We start from the raw sequence: 17,225 nt of genomic DNA on the forward strand, positions 1-17,225 counted from the left end.
TAAATAACGTATAACGTCAAATCTTTATTGTATAAAAATAACAAAAACCTTAACGATCCGTTTGAAGTTACTAGGTACCTAATATCATAAAAATACATTGATTAATAATAGCAAGATATATCTTCTTAAATAATTCTGTAAAATAAACATTACGACAAGCCGGGCCAGAATCCTGCAGTTTAATCAAACAGTGCTATTCGATTATATTCATACACGTATTGAAAACAATACCGTAATATAGGTGTAACAACCATCTGAAGATAATATACCTTTATATGTATACGTGTCTAAAGACAATAAATGTCTTAAATCATTCAAATTAATTATTTCCAAAGACAATTCTCAAGTTGTGTTGTCAGCACCAAGCACTTACTTTATACAATTAACGTCGAGTTTAATTTAACAACGGTTTTTCTGTATACATTACACGATTTTCTCTTTTTCTGATCTGAAATGAACAATGAAAGTATATTCATTCGTTAATTGCATATGTAGGTATGTCGCATTACCTTCGTATGTTTTTATAAGCAAAATATTCTAAATACCTCTTTGATCTTGGTTGGTTGGCATGTTTAACTACAGATCACAAGATTCGAATCTCGGATCCAGACATAAATTATTAAATATTTATTTTCTATGTAAAAGAACTTTCAGTACCAGCCCGGAGATATGTATATGGCGATGTGTCCGTGCCTCGTAGAGCTCAGGTTTCGGTTATTATCAATAACTTGAGACTATAGTTGTTAAAACCCACCAACCCGCATTAGAGCAGCGTGGCGGGTCTATGCTCTTAAACCATTTCTCTTGTGATAGACAATTAAATGTGCCCAACAGTGAGGCGTTTATCCGCTGCTGATATTGTTTATTTGAGTAAGGCATGCTTCTATCCAATTTCCAAGAGTATTGGATAGAAGCAGGCGTCACTTTGCGGAAATCCATAATATATTATGAAAATGAAGCTTAATTTGCTATACTCCGCGAACGGCAAGAGAATCTGTATGGTATAATTTATTATTTCTTCAATCAGTATACTCGACACCAAACATATCCCTGGCAATGTACCCTCTTCGCACGTTTCGCTCCGAAACCGGAGCATCCTTAGGAGATGTTGACTTTACAATGAATAAAATTCTTAAGTGAACATCTCCTGAGGATGCTCCAAAGCTTATTGCGTTCCCAAGAGCTTATTGCTACCCAAATGTTTGTTGAATCATAACAGTATCTTAGATGTCTGCGCCCCTAGTCTTGTGGCACATGGTGCGGAACCACTCCGGGTCGCCCCGGGCCGCACTCTCCGGGCGACCGTCCCGGTGCCGGTAGTGGAACTCCGACACGCCCCGGCCGCGTACGCCGTTCACGTTGAAAGAGCAGAAGCGCTCCACCATCCGCGCCTCCCACTCCTGGGACACGTAGTGGACTGACTCGTACTCCACCAGAACCTGGATCAGGTAAACATAACTTTGTCTCTCTCTCTCACTATCCAAAAACGGTTGGGCCAATTAAAAATTATGGCCCAATTATAAATTATATATATTTCTGCATTACCCAAGCAAGTTCTTTGATATTACGGACCACTCCAATAATAAACGTGCCGATTATTGATGAATATCGTATTTGTTTGTAAGAAAAAAAGAAGGGAGGACAGTCTCGTTCTCGAGACGACTTTTCTCGAATCACGAGAAAAATATCTCTACCCGTTACATTTCTTTTAGGGATAGACGAGATAATTTTCTCTCTGTACACATGCTAGCTCTACAGGGTAGAGATTAATATATCTGTAATGCAAAAACCTGCATATTATCAACCCAATTGTTTTCATTACAAATAGAAACACTATTGTACAACGGATGTTGGTACAATAGTTTTGTTAAGATATCTAGAAGGGTCCAATTGTTGCACCAAAGCTGTTTTTTAAATGTGACGTTTTCAAAAGAATTCATTAATGAAGCATATCTTTAGAGTTGGATTGAACATCAAAAGGCAATCCTTGTTGGAGTAAACATCGTAATCGCAGTGACCGGCGGTGATTGGCGGTGACGCAAATTCAACTGACATAATTTCTTTATTTCTCTTCTGGCACTCTTAATGTTGGTATGAATACAATAGTTATTATATTTCTCTATGGTCATAATTTGTTTTTTAATATTGTTTCTCAGGTAGTCACCTGCGCCATTACTGTTGCGGTTGTCAGCGACTGTTTGTTACTGTTACGAAACACGTGTTCTAAATATAAAAACACTAGAATATACAACTTGAACATAGTCATCGATTTGTGTCACCAGTTATGACACCTGGAACTAACTTTATGATGTAGAATTCAGGTGTCGGTGTGCGCGCGCATCGTAAAAATTCACTCTCATCATTTTTCTCCATCGCGCCAAGAGAAGTATAACTTCAAAAATTCCGTCAAGTAACACGTTTGCTCTTGTGAAAGGTAAACAGGACTCCTTACATTTTAACAGATTTCTTGAAGATATATTCCTGCTCAAGATTTCAACTTGTTAACATAATAATTGTATTATAAAGGCATGTCTAACCTGAATGGTATACACCTCATCCCCGGCTTGTATTCTAAAAGCGTAGTCTTTGGGCGCACTGCCTCCCTCACCATGCTGGTACAACTTTAGGTCTGCCCATTTCACAGCTAAAACTTCGCCGTTCGGTAGACCCACTACTCCAGCCTCCAAACTGCGCATAAGAAACCAAATAGTTAAAAATATTAAGGGTTCAACGGGTAAATACCTCGTATAATAATATACTGGGTCGAAATATAGACAAATCCAAAAATATTATCGTGGTATGTAACTAACTATATTTAAGAAATGTTAATTAACCTCGAAAATCTTAGTTTAAAATCTTAAATATTAATGGGTCGGAAATCTTTGACAAGCAACCTTAAAGTTTGACAAGTAACCCTACTGAGTTAGTAACTAAATTAAAAGGAAATGAAGCAGGGAATTGAGTTTTTTTTATTATAAGTTGGTACGACTACATTCATTCACTGCAATCTCTCTATTGACGCTTTTGTCATTTCCATAACTTCCATTATAGCGATTTTCATAGAATTAAGAACATTTAGAAACCGTGTACACGACTAATATTGAAGCATCAAAACCGGAGTGGTTTTTGACTTTACTTTAACAGACGGTTAGTCATTTCATACCATTTAGCAGTGGACAATAATTATTTTACGTCTAATGTTGTAAGCGTTTACTTGAAAAAATGAGAAAAAGTTTGTGAGCTAGCAACATTCCGTGGTTTTGAAGTCAGTCGTGCACGGGGCGCTTTCAGTATTTTTGGGCACTTCATTCAATAATGGCTGAATGACTGTTCTGTATGTTTTTAATTCAATGGCAAAATTCTAATAACAATTCACACAAAGTGGCCGATGTTACAAAAAATATGATAAGAAAGTTATCACAAACCTGGTAGCGGTGGAAGGTTGGCAGATGACTCCGACGCTGATGTTGGTGCCATCTTCTAGGAAAATGTGATGGAACGCGTAACGATGCATCAGACTCCAATCCCGTGTTTGACCTTGAAACCACACCATATAAAATAACAATGTGTATAGACATATATAGATCTGCCAAATCTGACTATTTAAAACACCGATTTGTAAAACTCTATTAAATTAATCCCCGAATTTCTTGAATATACCAAGAGTTGTAGACCATTTTTTATATTTTGTTGTATATACAACGTGTAAATGAAAACCGAAATAATACTTCACAGACTTTTGAGGTACATTATGTACTTAGTGTCTCTGAGACTCATCTGTGAAACCGAAAATCTAATATTTTTTTGAGTAAACCACTGCCATAGTTTTTACTGAAAGAAATCAGATAGAGATTGTCATGAGTAAACACTTAAAATGTTTTGAATTCGTTTGCATCGGTACATAAATATGCTTCTTTTGATTTAATATTTTTACAGGTTTAAGGTTAAAATATACTTATGCATAATTCAATATTATTTCGTTATTCTGTTACACGTTGTATATCGACAATACAAACATCGCCATCTAGCCCCAAAGTAAGCGTAGCTTGTGTTATAAGTACTAAGATGACTGATGAATATTTTTATGAATAATATACATAAATACTTATAATATAACCCAGGCACCCAAACACTGAATAACATTCGTGTTCATCACACAAACATTATCCAGTTGTGGGAAACGAGCCCACAGCCATGGACTCAGAAAGCAGGGTCACGGCCCACTGCACCAATCGGCCGTCAAAACGTTAATTTGAATTTAACAAAGGTCTTACCAAAGCTGTGATCTCTAAAGGATGGCAGGGTATATTCGTAGCATTCACTGCCCAATTTGAATTTGCATTTCATTTCTCCGAACTGCTCATAGTGGGATTGATGGGCACTGAAATTTTAAGATTTGTGATCTTAGAAAAAGCTGAGTTTTGCCCGTTTTCACTAACGCCAACGCCAAGGCAATTCCTAAATAAGTTACACCTCATTTAAGGAGATACCTTGGCATACATCAACATTTCGACAAAAGTTATCACGTAAGAATTCGTGAAACGTTTTTTTTACAAGTTGTTACTCAAAGCAGTGTTCGTAAAAATTGACAATTTCATAGAAATTTAATTTTGTTTAATTTATCATTTGTAAGAAAAAAGCAGAAGTTTATTTGATCATAATTTCATTTAAATTTATTGTCAAAATTAATATTTTTTATTTTGTCAATAAATAGTAGTGTTTCTTTCATTTACAAACAACTGTGTACAGTCTTCTTTAGTAATAAGTTAACCTTACAGTTTAATAAACAATCATTTAAATATTCGGTAATTATTCGGCAAATCAACCGAATATTCGCCCGAATACGAACATGATAAAAATATGTCGAATGTACTGAATACGAATATTCAGCCGAACATTCGGCGCATCTCATTAGGCATTCAATTTAGGCGATGCCTAGGTTTAGTGAAAACGGACAATAGAAATCTTTAATTTAGCGATTCGGGTTCAGTTAAGCTTCGCATATTGGAAGAGTAGACCGGCTTGTGTTCATGGCAGACATGACAGACAAGGCGGTGGATTTGGGCCATTCGGAAAGGTGACACTTCACATGGGACGCAAGGAGCATGTCCTGCAACATGCCACCATGTGTCCATGAATTTGAGGCGTAGGTGTTAAACCTCACACCGGCAACAACGCCCACAATTCTGCGAAAGGTACAGAAGTCATTTGAGGGATTGAGTATACGCTTTTATAATATGATTCCTTGTTGATGTTGGAAAAGAGCAACTGCTGAGTTTCTTGCCGGCTTCTTCTCGGCAGAATCTGCCTTCCGAACCGGTGGTAGAGTCACTACAAACAGTCAGACTTCACGTTTCAAAAGTGCTTATATTAGGCCTACTTGAAATAAATGAATTTTGAATTTAATCAAAGAAGAATGCTTACGTTTTCAGTCCCTCGAAATACTCTCGACTCCATTTCTCTCTCGCGATGGATCGGATGACAGCCGGCGGGTGGAGATCGCAGTCGTAATCGAAATACTTGCTAGTTGCGTTCCATTCTCCGTTGAACTCCACGTCCACTACTTTGCTTGGGTCATTTTGGTACCTGAACATTAAACATATACCAGTATTAAGATTTATTTTTTCAACCAATAGCCAATCAAGCCTTTAAAAGAATTTAAACCATCCTAACACTATGGCTTTGTTTCTTTGTAGTTTGTGGCAACAAAGTCGTATTATCAATCTATTCTATTTTACGGTTAAAGGTACGATCTTTCAGGACGGTGACTCTCCAAGGGCCTCAACGGTTTATTTCAATATTATCACTTCAACCGATGGACATCCACTCCTAGATATATATGTATTTTGCCTGGTGGCTTCAGCCATGGCTAGTTATCACCCTACCGATAAAGACGAGCCACTAAGCGATGTAGCGTTTCGGTATACGATGTCGCGTAGAAACCGATTAAGGCTATGGAAGGTTCTAAGTTTGCTTTAAGCGAAAGTTACAAAAGTCCCAGTCCCAGTTTATACAAAAGTTATAGTATAACGGATTACGTAGACGATAATTTTTATCGTCTACGTAATCCGTTTACGTACGCTTCGGTGTAAATTATTGCTCGAACCAGGTTGCTCTTCTAATAATTTTAAATGACAATGTGAGATGGTGATAGCAAAAAAAACAACTGACTAAGTTTGTCAGTTAGACAAGGGCGCGTTTGGAACCCTCGTAGCTTTAGTTAGACGAATGAAGAATTTAGTTATCGCTATCAACTCACTTCTATGTCATATTTTACATGTAATATACGCATCAAAAGTGCCATCTATGTGCCTATTTGAATAAAGAAATATTTGACTTTGACTTTGACTATAAATTAACAGGTTTCCTACCACATCTGCCCTCTATAAGAGATGGTCCATTTCTTCATAGGCTCCACGGGCGTCATCTTTATACCCTCAGCTCCAAATTCACCAATAGGAGCTCCGAATAGCACCGTATCCGGAATCTTCTTGCTGCAGAGAAGTCCTTTGCCAGGCAACTGAAAAAAGTAGATCGAAACTGCAACGTTTCCTACCAGATGACGCTACAGTCGCTATAAGACTGATGTGAAAGGCATATACTGATTTCGGCTTCGACGGTAGGAGAGCCGTAGCTTAATTGGAAAAAGCGCTCAGGCCGCGATTGCCAGAGAGTCGCAGGAAATCCTGTCGGTTCCGAAAATTTTTATATGCATTTTAAATTTTTAAAACTGAAAATAGTGTTTTTTAACTAGTGTAGTTTTTGAATAGTGTTAACTTGCATGCACAGAATTATTTAAGTAGTAGGACCCGGGTTCGATTTCTGGCAGGGGCAATTTGGAAATTTTTAATTTCTGAATTTTCACTTGTCAGGTCTGGTGCGAGGCCTTGCCCGTGGCTAGTTATTACCCTACCGACAAAGACGTGCCGCTAAGCGATTTAGTGTTCCGGTGCGATGTCGCGTGGAAACCGATTAGGGGGGGGTATGACTACCATACTCCCTAACCACCAGCCTACCAGGTGAGATTGCAATGTGATGAATATAAATGATTTTCAGTGTCTGGTTGTTTATTTGTATATTATATAAGTATAAGTATATATATTATTATAAGTATTTATGTATATTATTCATAAAAATATGTTGCAGGGCGTGCTCCTTGCATGCGTTGTAAAGTTTTGCTCAGCTCGATGATTTTCCACTTACCATCAGGTGGGCAGTCTGCTTTGTTCGTCAACTATCAAAAAACTTAAAAAAAAACATTATTTACCCCAATATAGAAAAGGCCATTGCACATCCCCATAGGCCGTCGCTCACAGCCGGATATCACGTACACGCCTTTATCTTTATCGTCTTCCTTCTTCGCTGATATGAAGAACACTGCGTCGAATGCCTGGAAAAGTTCAATTGATAAATATTTAGTTCATAGACTTAGGTAGCCAGTATTCACAAACATTGCAAGGATGTCTTAAAGTGTACTAATCGCCAAAAATACACATCATTGTAACAGTCGAACCACAAGTTATCTCTTTTACCAATTTTCTCTGTTAAAATATGATATATCTACCTACTTAATATAATAATGTACACAATTAGTTCATGGTTTTATGTACCTTTAAAATCTTGAATGAAGTCGATGCCATCAGAAACGGAAGAGTATGAGTGGGACTGTAGATCGCGAACGCCCGGTCGATCGCGCGCATTATTAAAAAACGTACCAAAGTTTTACAAAACACTGCACTGTTCAGCCAACATATAAAAGCGTAGCTTCCAAAAAAACTCCTTTACCCCAGTCGTAAACGCCGGGACATAACGAATTCTGTTTGCTGACCAAGACTACAAAACTATTACGAAATGAGCCGAAATATTTGCCTTCCATTCAACATTTATGAATATCAGCCATAAAAGTCCAAAATATCCAGTATACTTAACGTTATCTGGTACTTTTACATTGTCATATCTGTTTTTAAGAGTAAATCTTTAATTGGTACTAGCTGATGCCAGCGACTTTGTCCGCGTATTATTAAATTTTTTATTTATTTAGTGGGAACCTTTTGCTTTACGGCAACCCAAGGCACCGCTGCACTGGGTCAGCGATGTGGATTACGGCCTTAACCCTTCTCACTGTGGGAGGAGAAAATTAATTATTCGTTAATTCCGCGAGTATTTCCCGTAACAGGTTCCTTAAATCTTTAGCAGGCATGCAGGATGCAGGGTATCTCACGACAGGCTTGCGACGAGCGCAAATCTCTCGAACACTGCTGTAAAACAACATTTTTGTGTCATCACATCAACCCTTTATCGGCCCACTACAGAGCACGGGTCCGCAACCACAATCGGTTAAGGGGATAAGGCCGTAGTCCACCACGCTGGCCTGGTACATAATGTAGAACTCTCAGGCATGCAGGTTTCCTTACGATGTTTTCCTTCACCGTTGAAGGAAGTGATATTTTGACGGCCGATTGGCGCAGTGGGCAGCGACCCTGCTTTCTGAGTCAGAGGCCGTGGGTTCGATTCCCACAACTGGAAAATGTTTGTGTAAATGTTTTTCAGTGTCTGGGTGTTTATATGTATATTATAAGTATTTATGTATGTTATTCATAAAAATATTCATCAGCTATCTCAGTACCCATAACACAAGCTACGCTTACTTTGGGGCTGGATGGCAATGTGTGTTGTCGTAAAAAAAAAAAAAAAATATTAACAAAAGTTATAGGTGTACTGGGATTTGAACTCGGCCCTCCGAATATAAAGTCGAGCTCCCCCCAATGCGCTATATACCGATTCTTATATTACATTTCTTACCGTATATTTATTGTATGCAAAAGTGAATTTTGACAGCAGTGTCCGCTAGATTTGAACTTTCGCAAACCTGTCGTGCAATACGTAATCACCCTGCCATCGATTGCACCCCACATGCTATCTCATTGGTCTCTATCGACCAATGTCTAATGATGTGCAGTTCCCGCATACTATCACTGTGGCACACTGAACAGAAAATCTCCTGGGTGCAGTATGCCGCTCCTATTGACCAATGAACCGTAAAAACGTTTTTTTTTTTAATTAATGTAATATTACCTTCGCGTGATAGCTAAGAGGCTGAGCTTTGTCCATGTCAGCAGGGTTGGCTATGGCTTTGACTCCCTGCCCCGCTCTACCGTCCTTGCCAGCTTCATGGTTTTTGCTCGAATACTGCAACAAATTATTTGATAGTTTTGGATGATGAAGTAGTTATTTCTTTAAGCCCACCTGCACGACTATCATGGACAGGGGACAATTATCTCCCAAGCGAAAGGATAAAAATTTGTCTTCTCCCACAGCTTGATAAACACTCAGAACACTGGCGCACCAGTGGATATTATATTCCAATAATATATTATGTGCAATAATGAACGGGTGTAAATTTCTCCTATTCCATGTTCCCGTACTTTAACAGGTGGACACGTTAGTTATATGCCTTGTCAGGGGATACAATCTGGGGCTATTACTTTTGTCTCCTGCCTGCAGAGCTAGCATGGACAAAAATTATATCCCCTTACTATTATTACCCATTTATTACACATTTCCACTTATGCGCCAGTGCTCTGAGAGTTAATAAAGCTGTGGGAGAAGATACATTTATATCCTTTCCCCGGCGAGATCATTGTCTCCTGCCCATGCTAGCCGTGCTGCTGATAGGTGATGATTCCTAAGGTGATTTTGGACCTGCCAATGCACAAGTTTAAAGAATTTGTTAAAACACATTTATTACAGCGAGGTTACTATACAATTGATGAATTTTATAATGACAAGGTTGCTTGGAAGCATCCGGCTCCGCTTTCAGCTCTCACAAGATAGAAAAATGAATGTTAAAATGCAAATTGTAAATTGTTGATGTTGGAAAAGAGCAACTGCTGAGTTTCTTGCCGGCTTCTTCTCGGTAGAATCTGCCTTCCGAACCGGTGGTAGAATCACTACAAACAGACAGACTTGACGTTTCAAAAGTGCTTATATTAGGCCTACTTGAAATAAATGAATTTTGATACTAGTAGTGTAGTGTTGCTCTGTTTATGGTTTATGGGAAAATCATGGGCTAAAAACTGAGCAACACTTGACACGGCATTTAAGGAACACGTCCCAAAAACTGCCGTCCTAGTGTGTCAATGAAAGATCTTTTCTTTTTTTTAAGTTATACTTCTTTTGGCGCGTCAGAGAAAAATGATGAGAGTTAATGTTTACGACACCGTAACAATTAACCGACACTATGAAGTCAGCTATAGTCAACATTTTAGTTCTTCAGAAAAATGATAGACAGTGTACACTTACAATTGTCAAAGTCTGAGGTCTCATTCCGGTGATTTGATTGAATCAATTGTATAAAATCTCAAATTTTAATGTTCTGTGAAACTAAGTTGTCCCATAGTGAAATAACTAGATAATGCGTTATAATAAAAATTTCAATGTATTAAATAGGTAGATACCTTTTTTCTATTGTTAGTGTCGTTTTTCTACAAAAGTAGAATTAAGCGAAAGATAAAATTTTTGAAAAGTTCTTTTTGAAAGTATCTTGTTACGCCAAAGAAGTATAATTTTTAACGCGTGTACATAAGTACACACATTTTTTTTTAATACTATATAGGCTTAACAAATGGAAATGGAAAGCAATGATGCGGTCTTCGTTGAGGCGACGCCTAGAGAATGCCTATTCACTCTTGCCTTGAAGGTAATCAAGAGTAAGTATCAGGAAACGAGAGCGTTCCAAACCTTAGCCGTAAGTATCAGAAACGTAGATCTTACGTACCTACTACTTAGGTTGGTACCTAGTTGTACCTACCAAGAGGTAACAGTCTTTTATTTTAATTAAATTTTAATTATTTCAGTAATTTGTTTAAATGGTCTCTTGATAAATGACTTTCGTGATTATTTTTATCTGAACAGGTGTTATCGTGCAGTAGGCATAGGTAAGTATGTACGTAGGTATCTACCTGTAGTATAGACTAACCAAGACATTGTAGGTTGACAATTATAGTTGTCTGCTTATACAACGTGTAACGGAATTAAGAAATAATGTTGAAGGGTGCATAAGTATATTACCTTACATAAGGGATCACCCCGTAAAAATAATAAATCAGAATATTTTTTTTCATACTAAGTCATTACAAACATTCTAATTATTGTGATTCGTAAATAAATGTTAATAAATTATAGGTTTGCAGATACTTTTTAATTCATTGCAATAAACAAAAATTACCTAAAATAACCTATGTAAAACTAAATAAAATCTAAAACGTCTTCCAAACCACCGCAGCGAGGCGCAGCTCCTAAGATGCTGGCAGCATTGCCCCTTTGGATGGCCATACTAATTCTTTGGCCAAGACAACTGCCCGCTCTAGGATCACCGGTAGACTTGTTAACCCTTTTTGATAAACCTTTAAAAATAACTCGAGCCCCCGGTCCCCACAGTCCCAAAGTCTCTTCTCCAGAAGACACAAAAATGAAACTGCCATCCAGGTTTTCATATTTACGCCCTTTGGCATGGTCGGCACTGGTAGCAACCGCGCCCACCACGCCTTGACGATGTGGCCTGAATGTGTGATGCAGCTAGGGTATCGGAACACGTTGCATCCCACACAAGTGACCTTCCCAGCCTCCAAGGAATAAGCGTAAAGCGTCATACCATTAGGTCTCTTGTTACCGCTAAGCGCCAAAGCAATAGGTTCTAATACAGCTGGTACGTAACTTTTGTATTTGTTCCAAAATCAATGAATTAAATGTTAAAATTTAATAAATAACCACCTACATCTAACCTCAGATAAGTACCGAAGTAAATATTTACATACTTAATATCGAATCACTAATACAAACAAAACGATTTATCGATACGTGCCATTGGACTTTAAATACTTACTCTAAGCAGTGGATAGGAATCGTTAAAAAAAACACCGAGTTCGACATCCGCTACACAGCACAAATTTCTCGAAGTTGATGAAGATGTGCGTTTTAATCTATACAATACAACTTGCTTCTACGGTGAAAGGAAACATTGTGAGGAAACCTGCATGTCTAAGAGTACTCCTTATTGTTCTCAAAGGTGCGTGACCATGAAAACAGTCGAATGCGCTGGGTAAGCAGTATTGACTGAGTATAACTGTTGTCAATTTTACACCTTAACTTTCGTCGTAACCGATTTTATTGTATTTTTTTTTCCAAATCTGTATTTTACTCTGACCATGTATCTAATGAATATCATTGAAGATTGAAGTCAGAACTCCTCAGTATACAGTAGCAGCCCACTTATTTAAGACTTCACATTATATAATACGTTTGCACATGTTACATAATATTAAGAACATGATGGCGTAACCACTAAAGCCGAACGAAGCCGAAGCCGACTTATGGCGAATCGCCACAAATCTTTAGACAAGTGCGGAGATCGAACTCGGTCCCCCCAAAATTGAAGCCGAAGTCCTCACCACAGGTAGTGTTGCCCAAATGCAAGAACAAGACGAGACTTAGCCAGTCTTGGTCTTGGTCTTGCGCCAATACACCTGGTCTTGGTCTTGGTCTTGGTCTTGCGCTCCCAGTCTTGGTCTTGGTCTTGGTCTTGCAGCAAGAGTCTTGCAAGTCTTGCAATTACCTATTAGTCTATTACTATTTATTAAAGTTTACTTTAAATCTTAGAAAAACGTATTAGAATTGGAACATTGTGAGCTTGAATTAACATAGCCATAGTAAAGATCAAGCAGATTAATAAATAACTGAAGATTTGATAAGAAATTCGAAAAATCATCTGACCTATATGTCGTTTTCCATGGAAGTAACTGTTTCTTAATAAACATTTATGATTTATAAGCTTACATTTGCTAAAACATGTAAAAAAACAAATTAATTACAATAACTTGACTGTATTTTAAAGAACAATACTTATCTGTCTAGAAAGAGATTGAACCCTCAACTTATAAGAAATTTAATAAAAGAGTTTTACGATTTATCATTTATTTGAATAAAAAATAAAATACAACACAAATCAACAGCTTTATCATTAGGTTATGATACTTTATATCAATTCTTTTGACCAATAATTAATACAAAGTAACCATCTGGCTGACTCATCACTTAACCTATTTCTATGTTTTCTAATTACTAATGATGCTTTAGAAAATAACCTCTCAGCAGGTACTGAAGTTGCAGGTATTGAGAGAAAATCACGGGCCATTTTCGATAAAATCGGATACTCTGTCTCATGCGTCCTCCACCAATCTAAAATCACCAATCTGAAACTTATTTATTCTTTGGAACACCTGTAGGTACTCTTAAAATTCGAAATTATTTTGCATGAATAGTGTCAAATGTTATGATTTCGGCGCGGCGGCAACGATTGTTTTAGATTTCAAAAGAAGCCGCCGGCGCGTGTATCATAACCATGTACTTCCGAAAAGCGGCAAATTTCTTTGAGAAGTAAGTACAAAACCTTTGATGCCGCATTATCAAAGTGCCGATGGTTAAAACATAACTATGCATGCACTCAGTTTGATTTTAATAGATATTTTTTTATTCGCTATGTTTATGGTATTAGTCGTAATGCGCATAGGTCCAGTTTTTCATATTCTTTGATATAGTTTTTTGCGTCTCATAAAATTCCTAAGCGTACCTACCTACCTATACACCGAACTGTTACACCTACCTACTCCGTGAAATAGCGCTAAGTCCTAGCTGCAAGACGCAAGAGTCTTGCAGGCTATGTCTTGTTCTTGCTCAAGTCTTGCACGGTCAGTCTTGGTCTTGGTCTTGCTAAAAATACGCGGTCTTGTTCTTGGTCTTGGTCTTGCAAAAACGCAAGAACAAGACCAAGACTGCAAGACCAAGACTGAATTTGGGCAACACTAACCACAGGCTATCACCACTTCAACATAAAAATACGATTATAAAAAATATGACAATAAAATGCGAGTGGATTGTTCATTATTTTTTATTGCACCTGAAAACCTGAGGACTTTCTGTTTGAACGCGCTTATCTCGGGAAAATTTGAAATCTTTACATAACTTAACTTAGTTTATGTTGAGGAAGGTTATAAAGGATATACTATGTCGATCGCCAAGTGTTTCATAAACTGAATTACTTAGTTCAACGACATATACAATATAACTTTATTTTTCAATTCAATTTAAATTTACTGGAAGATGGTGATATCAAAAAAATAAATTTACCCGGCTAAGTTTGTTGTGGGCTCTTCTTAGACCAGGGCGCGTTTGGAACCCTCGTAGCTTTAGATTTAAGTTGGCGAACGAAGTTATCACCATCCCGTTACAATTATGTAAACAAATATGTACGAACGCTTCATAAGTGCCTGTGATAGGCCTACATGAATAAAGAAATTTTGAATTTGAATTTGAATTTAACCATTAGATTGATTATTATTGGTTTCGGGCGATATAATAAAATAAAAGAGCATATTACTATTCCTCGGTTGACAAGTAGATAGGTACATAAAATAAAAACATAGACAGAAAAAATAAATAAGAATATAAGTTTATTCAAATTAAGTTAGGCAACCAAGGAACTCTTGTGGGTACTGGCCTCCTCCATTTTCTGCTATTTAGTTCTGTTTTGCGCATTTTTAAGCCAGTTTTCGCAAGCCACACTCAATTTCATCTGCCCACTGTTATTTCAGGCGATAGGTACCTATACTACTTTATTGACAATTCATAAATTAGTGACATCTGCATATCGTCTGCGAAAGGTGCAGAAGTCATTTGTGGGATTGAGTATACGCTTTTATAATATGATTCCTAAGGTAACTTTGGACCTACCAATGCATAAGTTTAAAGAATGTAGAAGAATTCATCAATTGTATAATAGCGAGGTTATTATACAATTGATGAATTTCTTAATGACAAGGTTGCTTGGAAGCATACGGCTCCGCTTTCATCTCTCACAGGATAGAAAAATGAATTTTAAAATGTAAAATGTAAATTGTTAATATTGGAAAAGAGCTACTGCTGAGTTTCTTGCCGGCTTCTTCTCGGTAGAATCTGCCTTCCGAACCGGTGGTATAGTCACTACACACAGACAGACTTGACGTTTCACAAGTGCTTATATTAGGCCCACTTGAAATAAATGAATTTTGAATTTTTTTGAATTTTATTACACAAAAAATGTACCGCGTGGTGACGGCATATCAGAATCCAGTCTCTCTTCATACGGGTGTCGCACGAGGCGACTAAGAGATTACTAAGGACAACGGATAGTTGTGTCTACTACAGTCTACTGCGATCACAAACCCGTCTGCACAGAGTGGTGATAATGGGAAAACCCTCGCCTTGTGAGAGGCCTTTTGTCACGCACTGGACTATTAAAGACTATATAAAGCCTGTTGCCCGTGACTTGGTCCGCATTAATGACGGTTCTATAAAATTCCCGCGGGAACCATCAGTATTTTAAGTAATTATAAACATAAGACTTAATTATCATCAACAGTTTTCTCAACGCACGCCAAATAATCAATTTTACGCAAAAAAATGTTACCACTTTCGGTAGGTAAATTTAAGGAGCCAGGAGGTATAAACAAACAAAAAAAGTCCTTTTTATAGTACGTAGTTATATATATATTTATTAGTAGGTATTCCTTTTTTCTGATATATATTGATGATATCAGAAAAAAAGGAAACTACACCGGATAAGGCTTCGTTAGAAGCTAATGTAGCTAAGATAATATAAATAAGAAAACAAAACTAACCTTCCTATAGTAATAAAGGCAGGCGAACACTAAGTATTTCACATAATACCATTTCCCGGGTACTGAATATATACCGAAGATAGGCTCGGGGTCCCTCCTCCTCAGAAACACTGCTAGAAGCACAATTAACACACCCGAAACCACAAGCAGGCAGGTCATGTTGCCGTGACCAGATAATGTTGAATGCAGTGGCTATATTTGTACATATTGAACGTTGATATGTAACGACCAAAGATACACATACACACATACCTACTTTAGTCGAACGCCGAAAACATATCGTTGACGGTACCGTACCGCGTCAATAATATTTTTACAACGATCAATGATACTTACTATATTCTGTGATAACTATAACGTTTAAAACGAATCCGGGTAATTTAACGAAGTAATTTTGTGCACAAAGTACTGGAAATATACATTTGGAAATGAATGCACCAATTTGATATTTGGCTCATTACGACGACTTTCATTTATATCGATGGCTCATTAGCATTTAAGAAATAAGTTTTTTAGCTATCAAAATTGCAAACGGTATATTTGAAAGTGTAGATGTTATTCACTCAATTATCATAGCTACATTTAATAATAATATACCTACCATACCAGAACCCAAAATATTAATGTTTAATTTTATTTAGCCTGAACTAAATGAGATCACATATTATGATCGGTACGATTAAAAACGCATTACATAACTCATCGAATAAGAAAGTTAACAATGATGCCAATTCTGTTGAACACAAATCTCTGAAGTTAACACAAATTGTCATGCTATTTTTCACAAAACTCCCTTTAGAAAAGGTTAGCTGTACTTTTCGACCTTTTAATTTAATTATTTTAGAGATTTATGTAGGACAAAATTAGCATTGATTAAAACACCAACTAAATCTTCAATATGAAATTGAAGTATTTTTTCGGGTTCTCGCACGATACATATCTCGGGCTATGTTGTATCAGTGGGTCAGCAGAGTCCACGCTGATAAGGCGTGACGTAACGTTAAGTGATAATGGATTTCTAATTGGTTGCTATTCACCTATAATTTCATTTTTTAATCTATTACTAGACTAAATCTTCCAGGGCTTCGACCACGTATACTGGCATTATTAATCAGACAGACAGACAATAATCTCTCAAAAGTCTCATTGCTGTTAAAGTAACCAAACCATTTTCGCTCGGTCACATAAATCTGAATTTATTATTTAAGAAAATTCGTCAACACTTATCAAGCTAGTCGCCTCAGACTAAAGGAATATAACGCAGAATTGGCAGCAGCGGCCTCAAAGTCAAAGTCAAAAATATCTTTATTCAAGTAGGCCCGGCCCATAGGTGGCACTTTTGATGCGTAGGTACATGAAAGTTACACAGTAGTGATATGATGGCGATAACCATATTCGTAAACTTAAAACTAAAGCTACGAGGGTTCCAAACGCGGCCTGGTCTAAGAAGCCCACAACAAACTTATCCGGGTGTTTTTTTTTGCTATCACCATCTCACATTGTCATTTAAAA

The 17,225-nt window shown here is 37.2% G+C and overlaps 1 protein-coding gene across 1 annotated transcript; it reads right to left on the reverse strand.

Moving 5' to 3' along the window:
- Positions 1-15,873, reverse strand: LOC120630724. The gene is made up of 9 exons (XM_039900014.1): positions 15,714-15,873; positions 9,076-9,189; positions 7,268-7,390; positions 6,372-6,520; positions 5,425-5,586; positions 4,275-4,381; positions 3,426-3,537; positions 2,538-2,688; positions 1-1,439 (listed from the first exon to the last, which is right to left on the reverse strand). Exons 1-9 carry the CDS (start codon positions 15,870-15,872, stop codon positions 1,224-1,226), a joined length of 1,293 nt encoding a protein of 430 aa, XP_039755948.1. The 5' UTR covers position 15,873; the 3' UTR covers positions 1-1,223.
- Between the last annotated feature and the right edge of the window lie 1,352 nt (positions 15,874-17,225).

Source organism: Pararge aegeria, chromosome 16 (genome assembly GCF_905163445.1).
Source record: "Pararge aegeria chromosome 16, ilParAegt1.1, whole genome shotgun sequence".
NCBI lineage: Eukaryota > Metazoa > Arthropoda > Insecta > Lepidoptera > Nymphalidae > Pararge > Pararge aegeria.

Coding starts and splice junctions, on each gene's coding strand:
- LOC120630724 (XM_039900014.1), bottom strand. CDS start 15,872: ATGACCTGCCTGCTTGTGGTTTCGGGTGTGTTAATTGTGCTTCTAGCA. Junction 7,391..9,075: donor CTCTTAGCTATCACGCGAAG/GTAATATTACAT, acceptor GAACTTTTCCAG/GCATTCGACGCAGTGTTCTT. Junction 2,689..3,425: donor CAACCTTCCACCGCTACCAG/GTTTGTGATAAC, acceptor TCTTATGCGCAG/TTTGGAGGCTGGAGTAGTGG.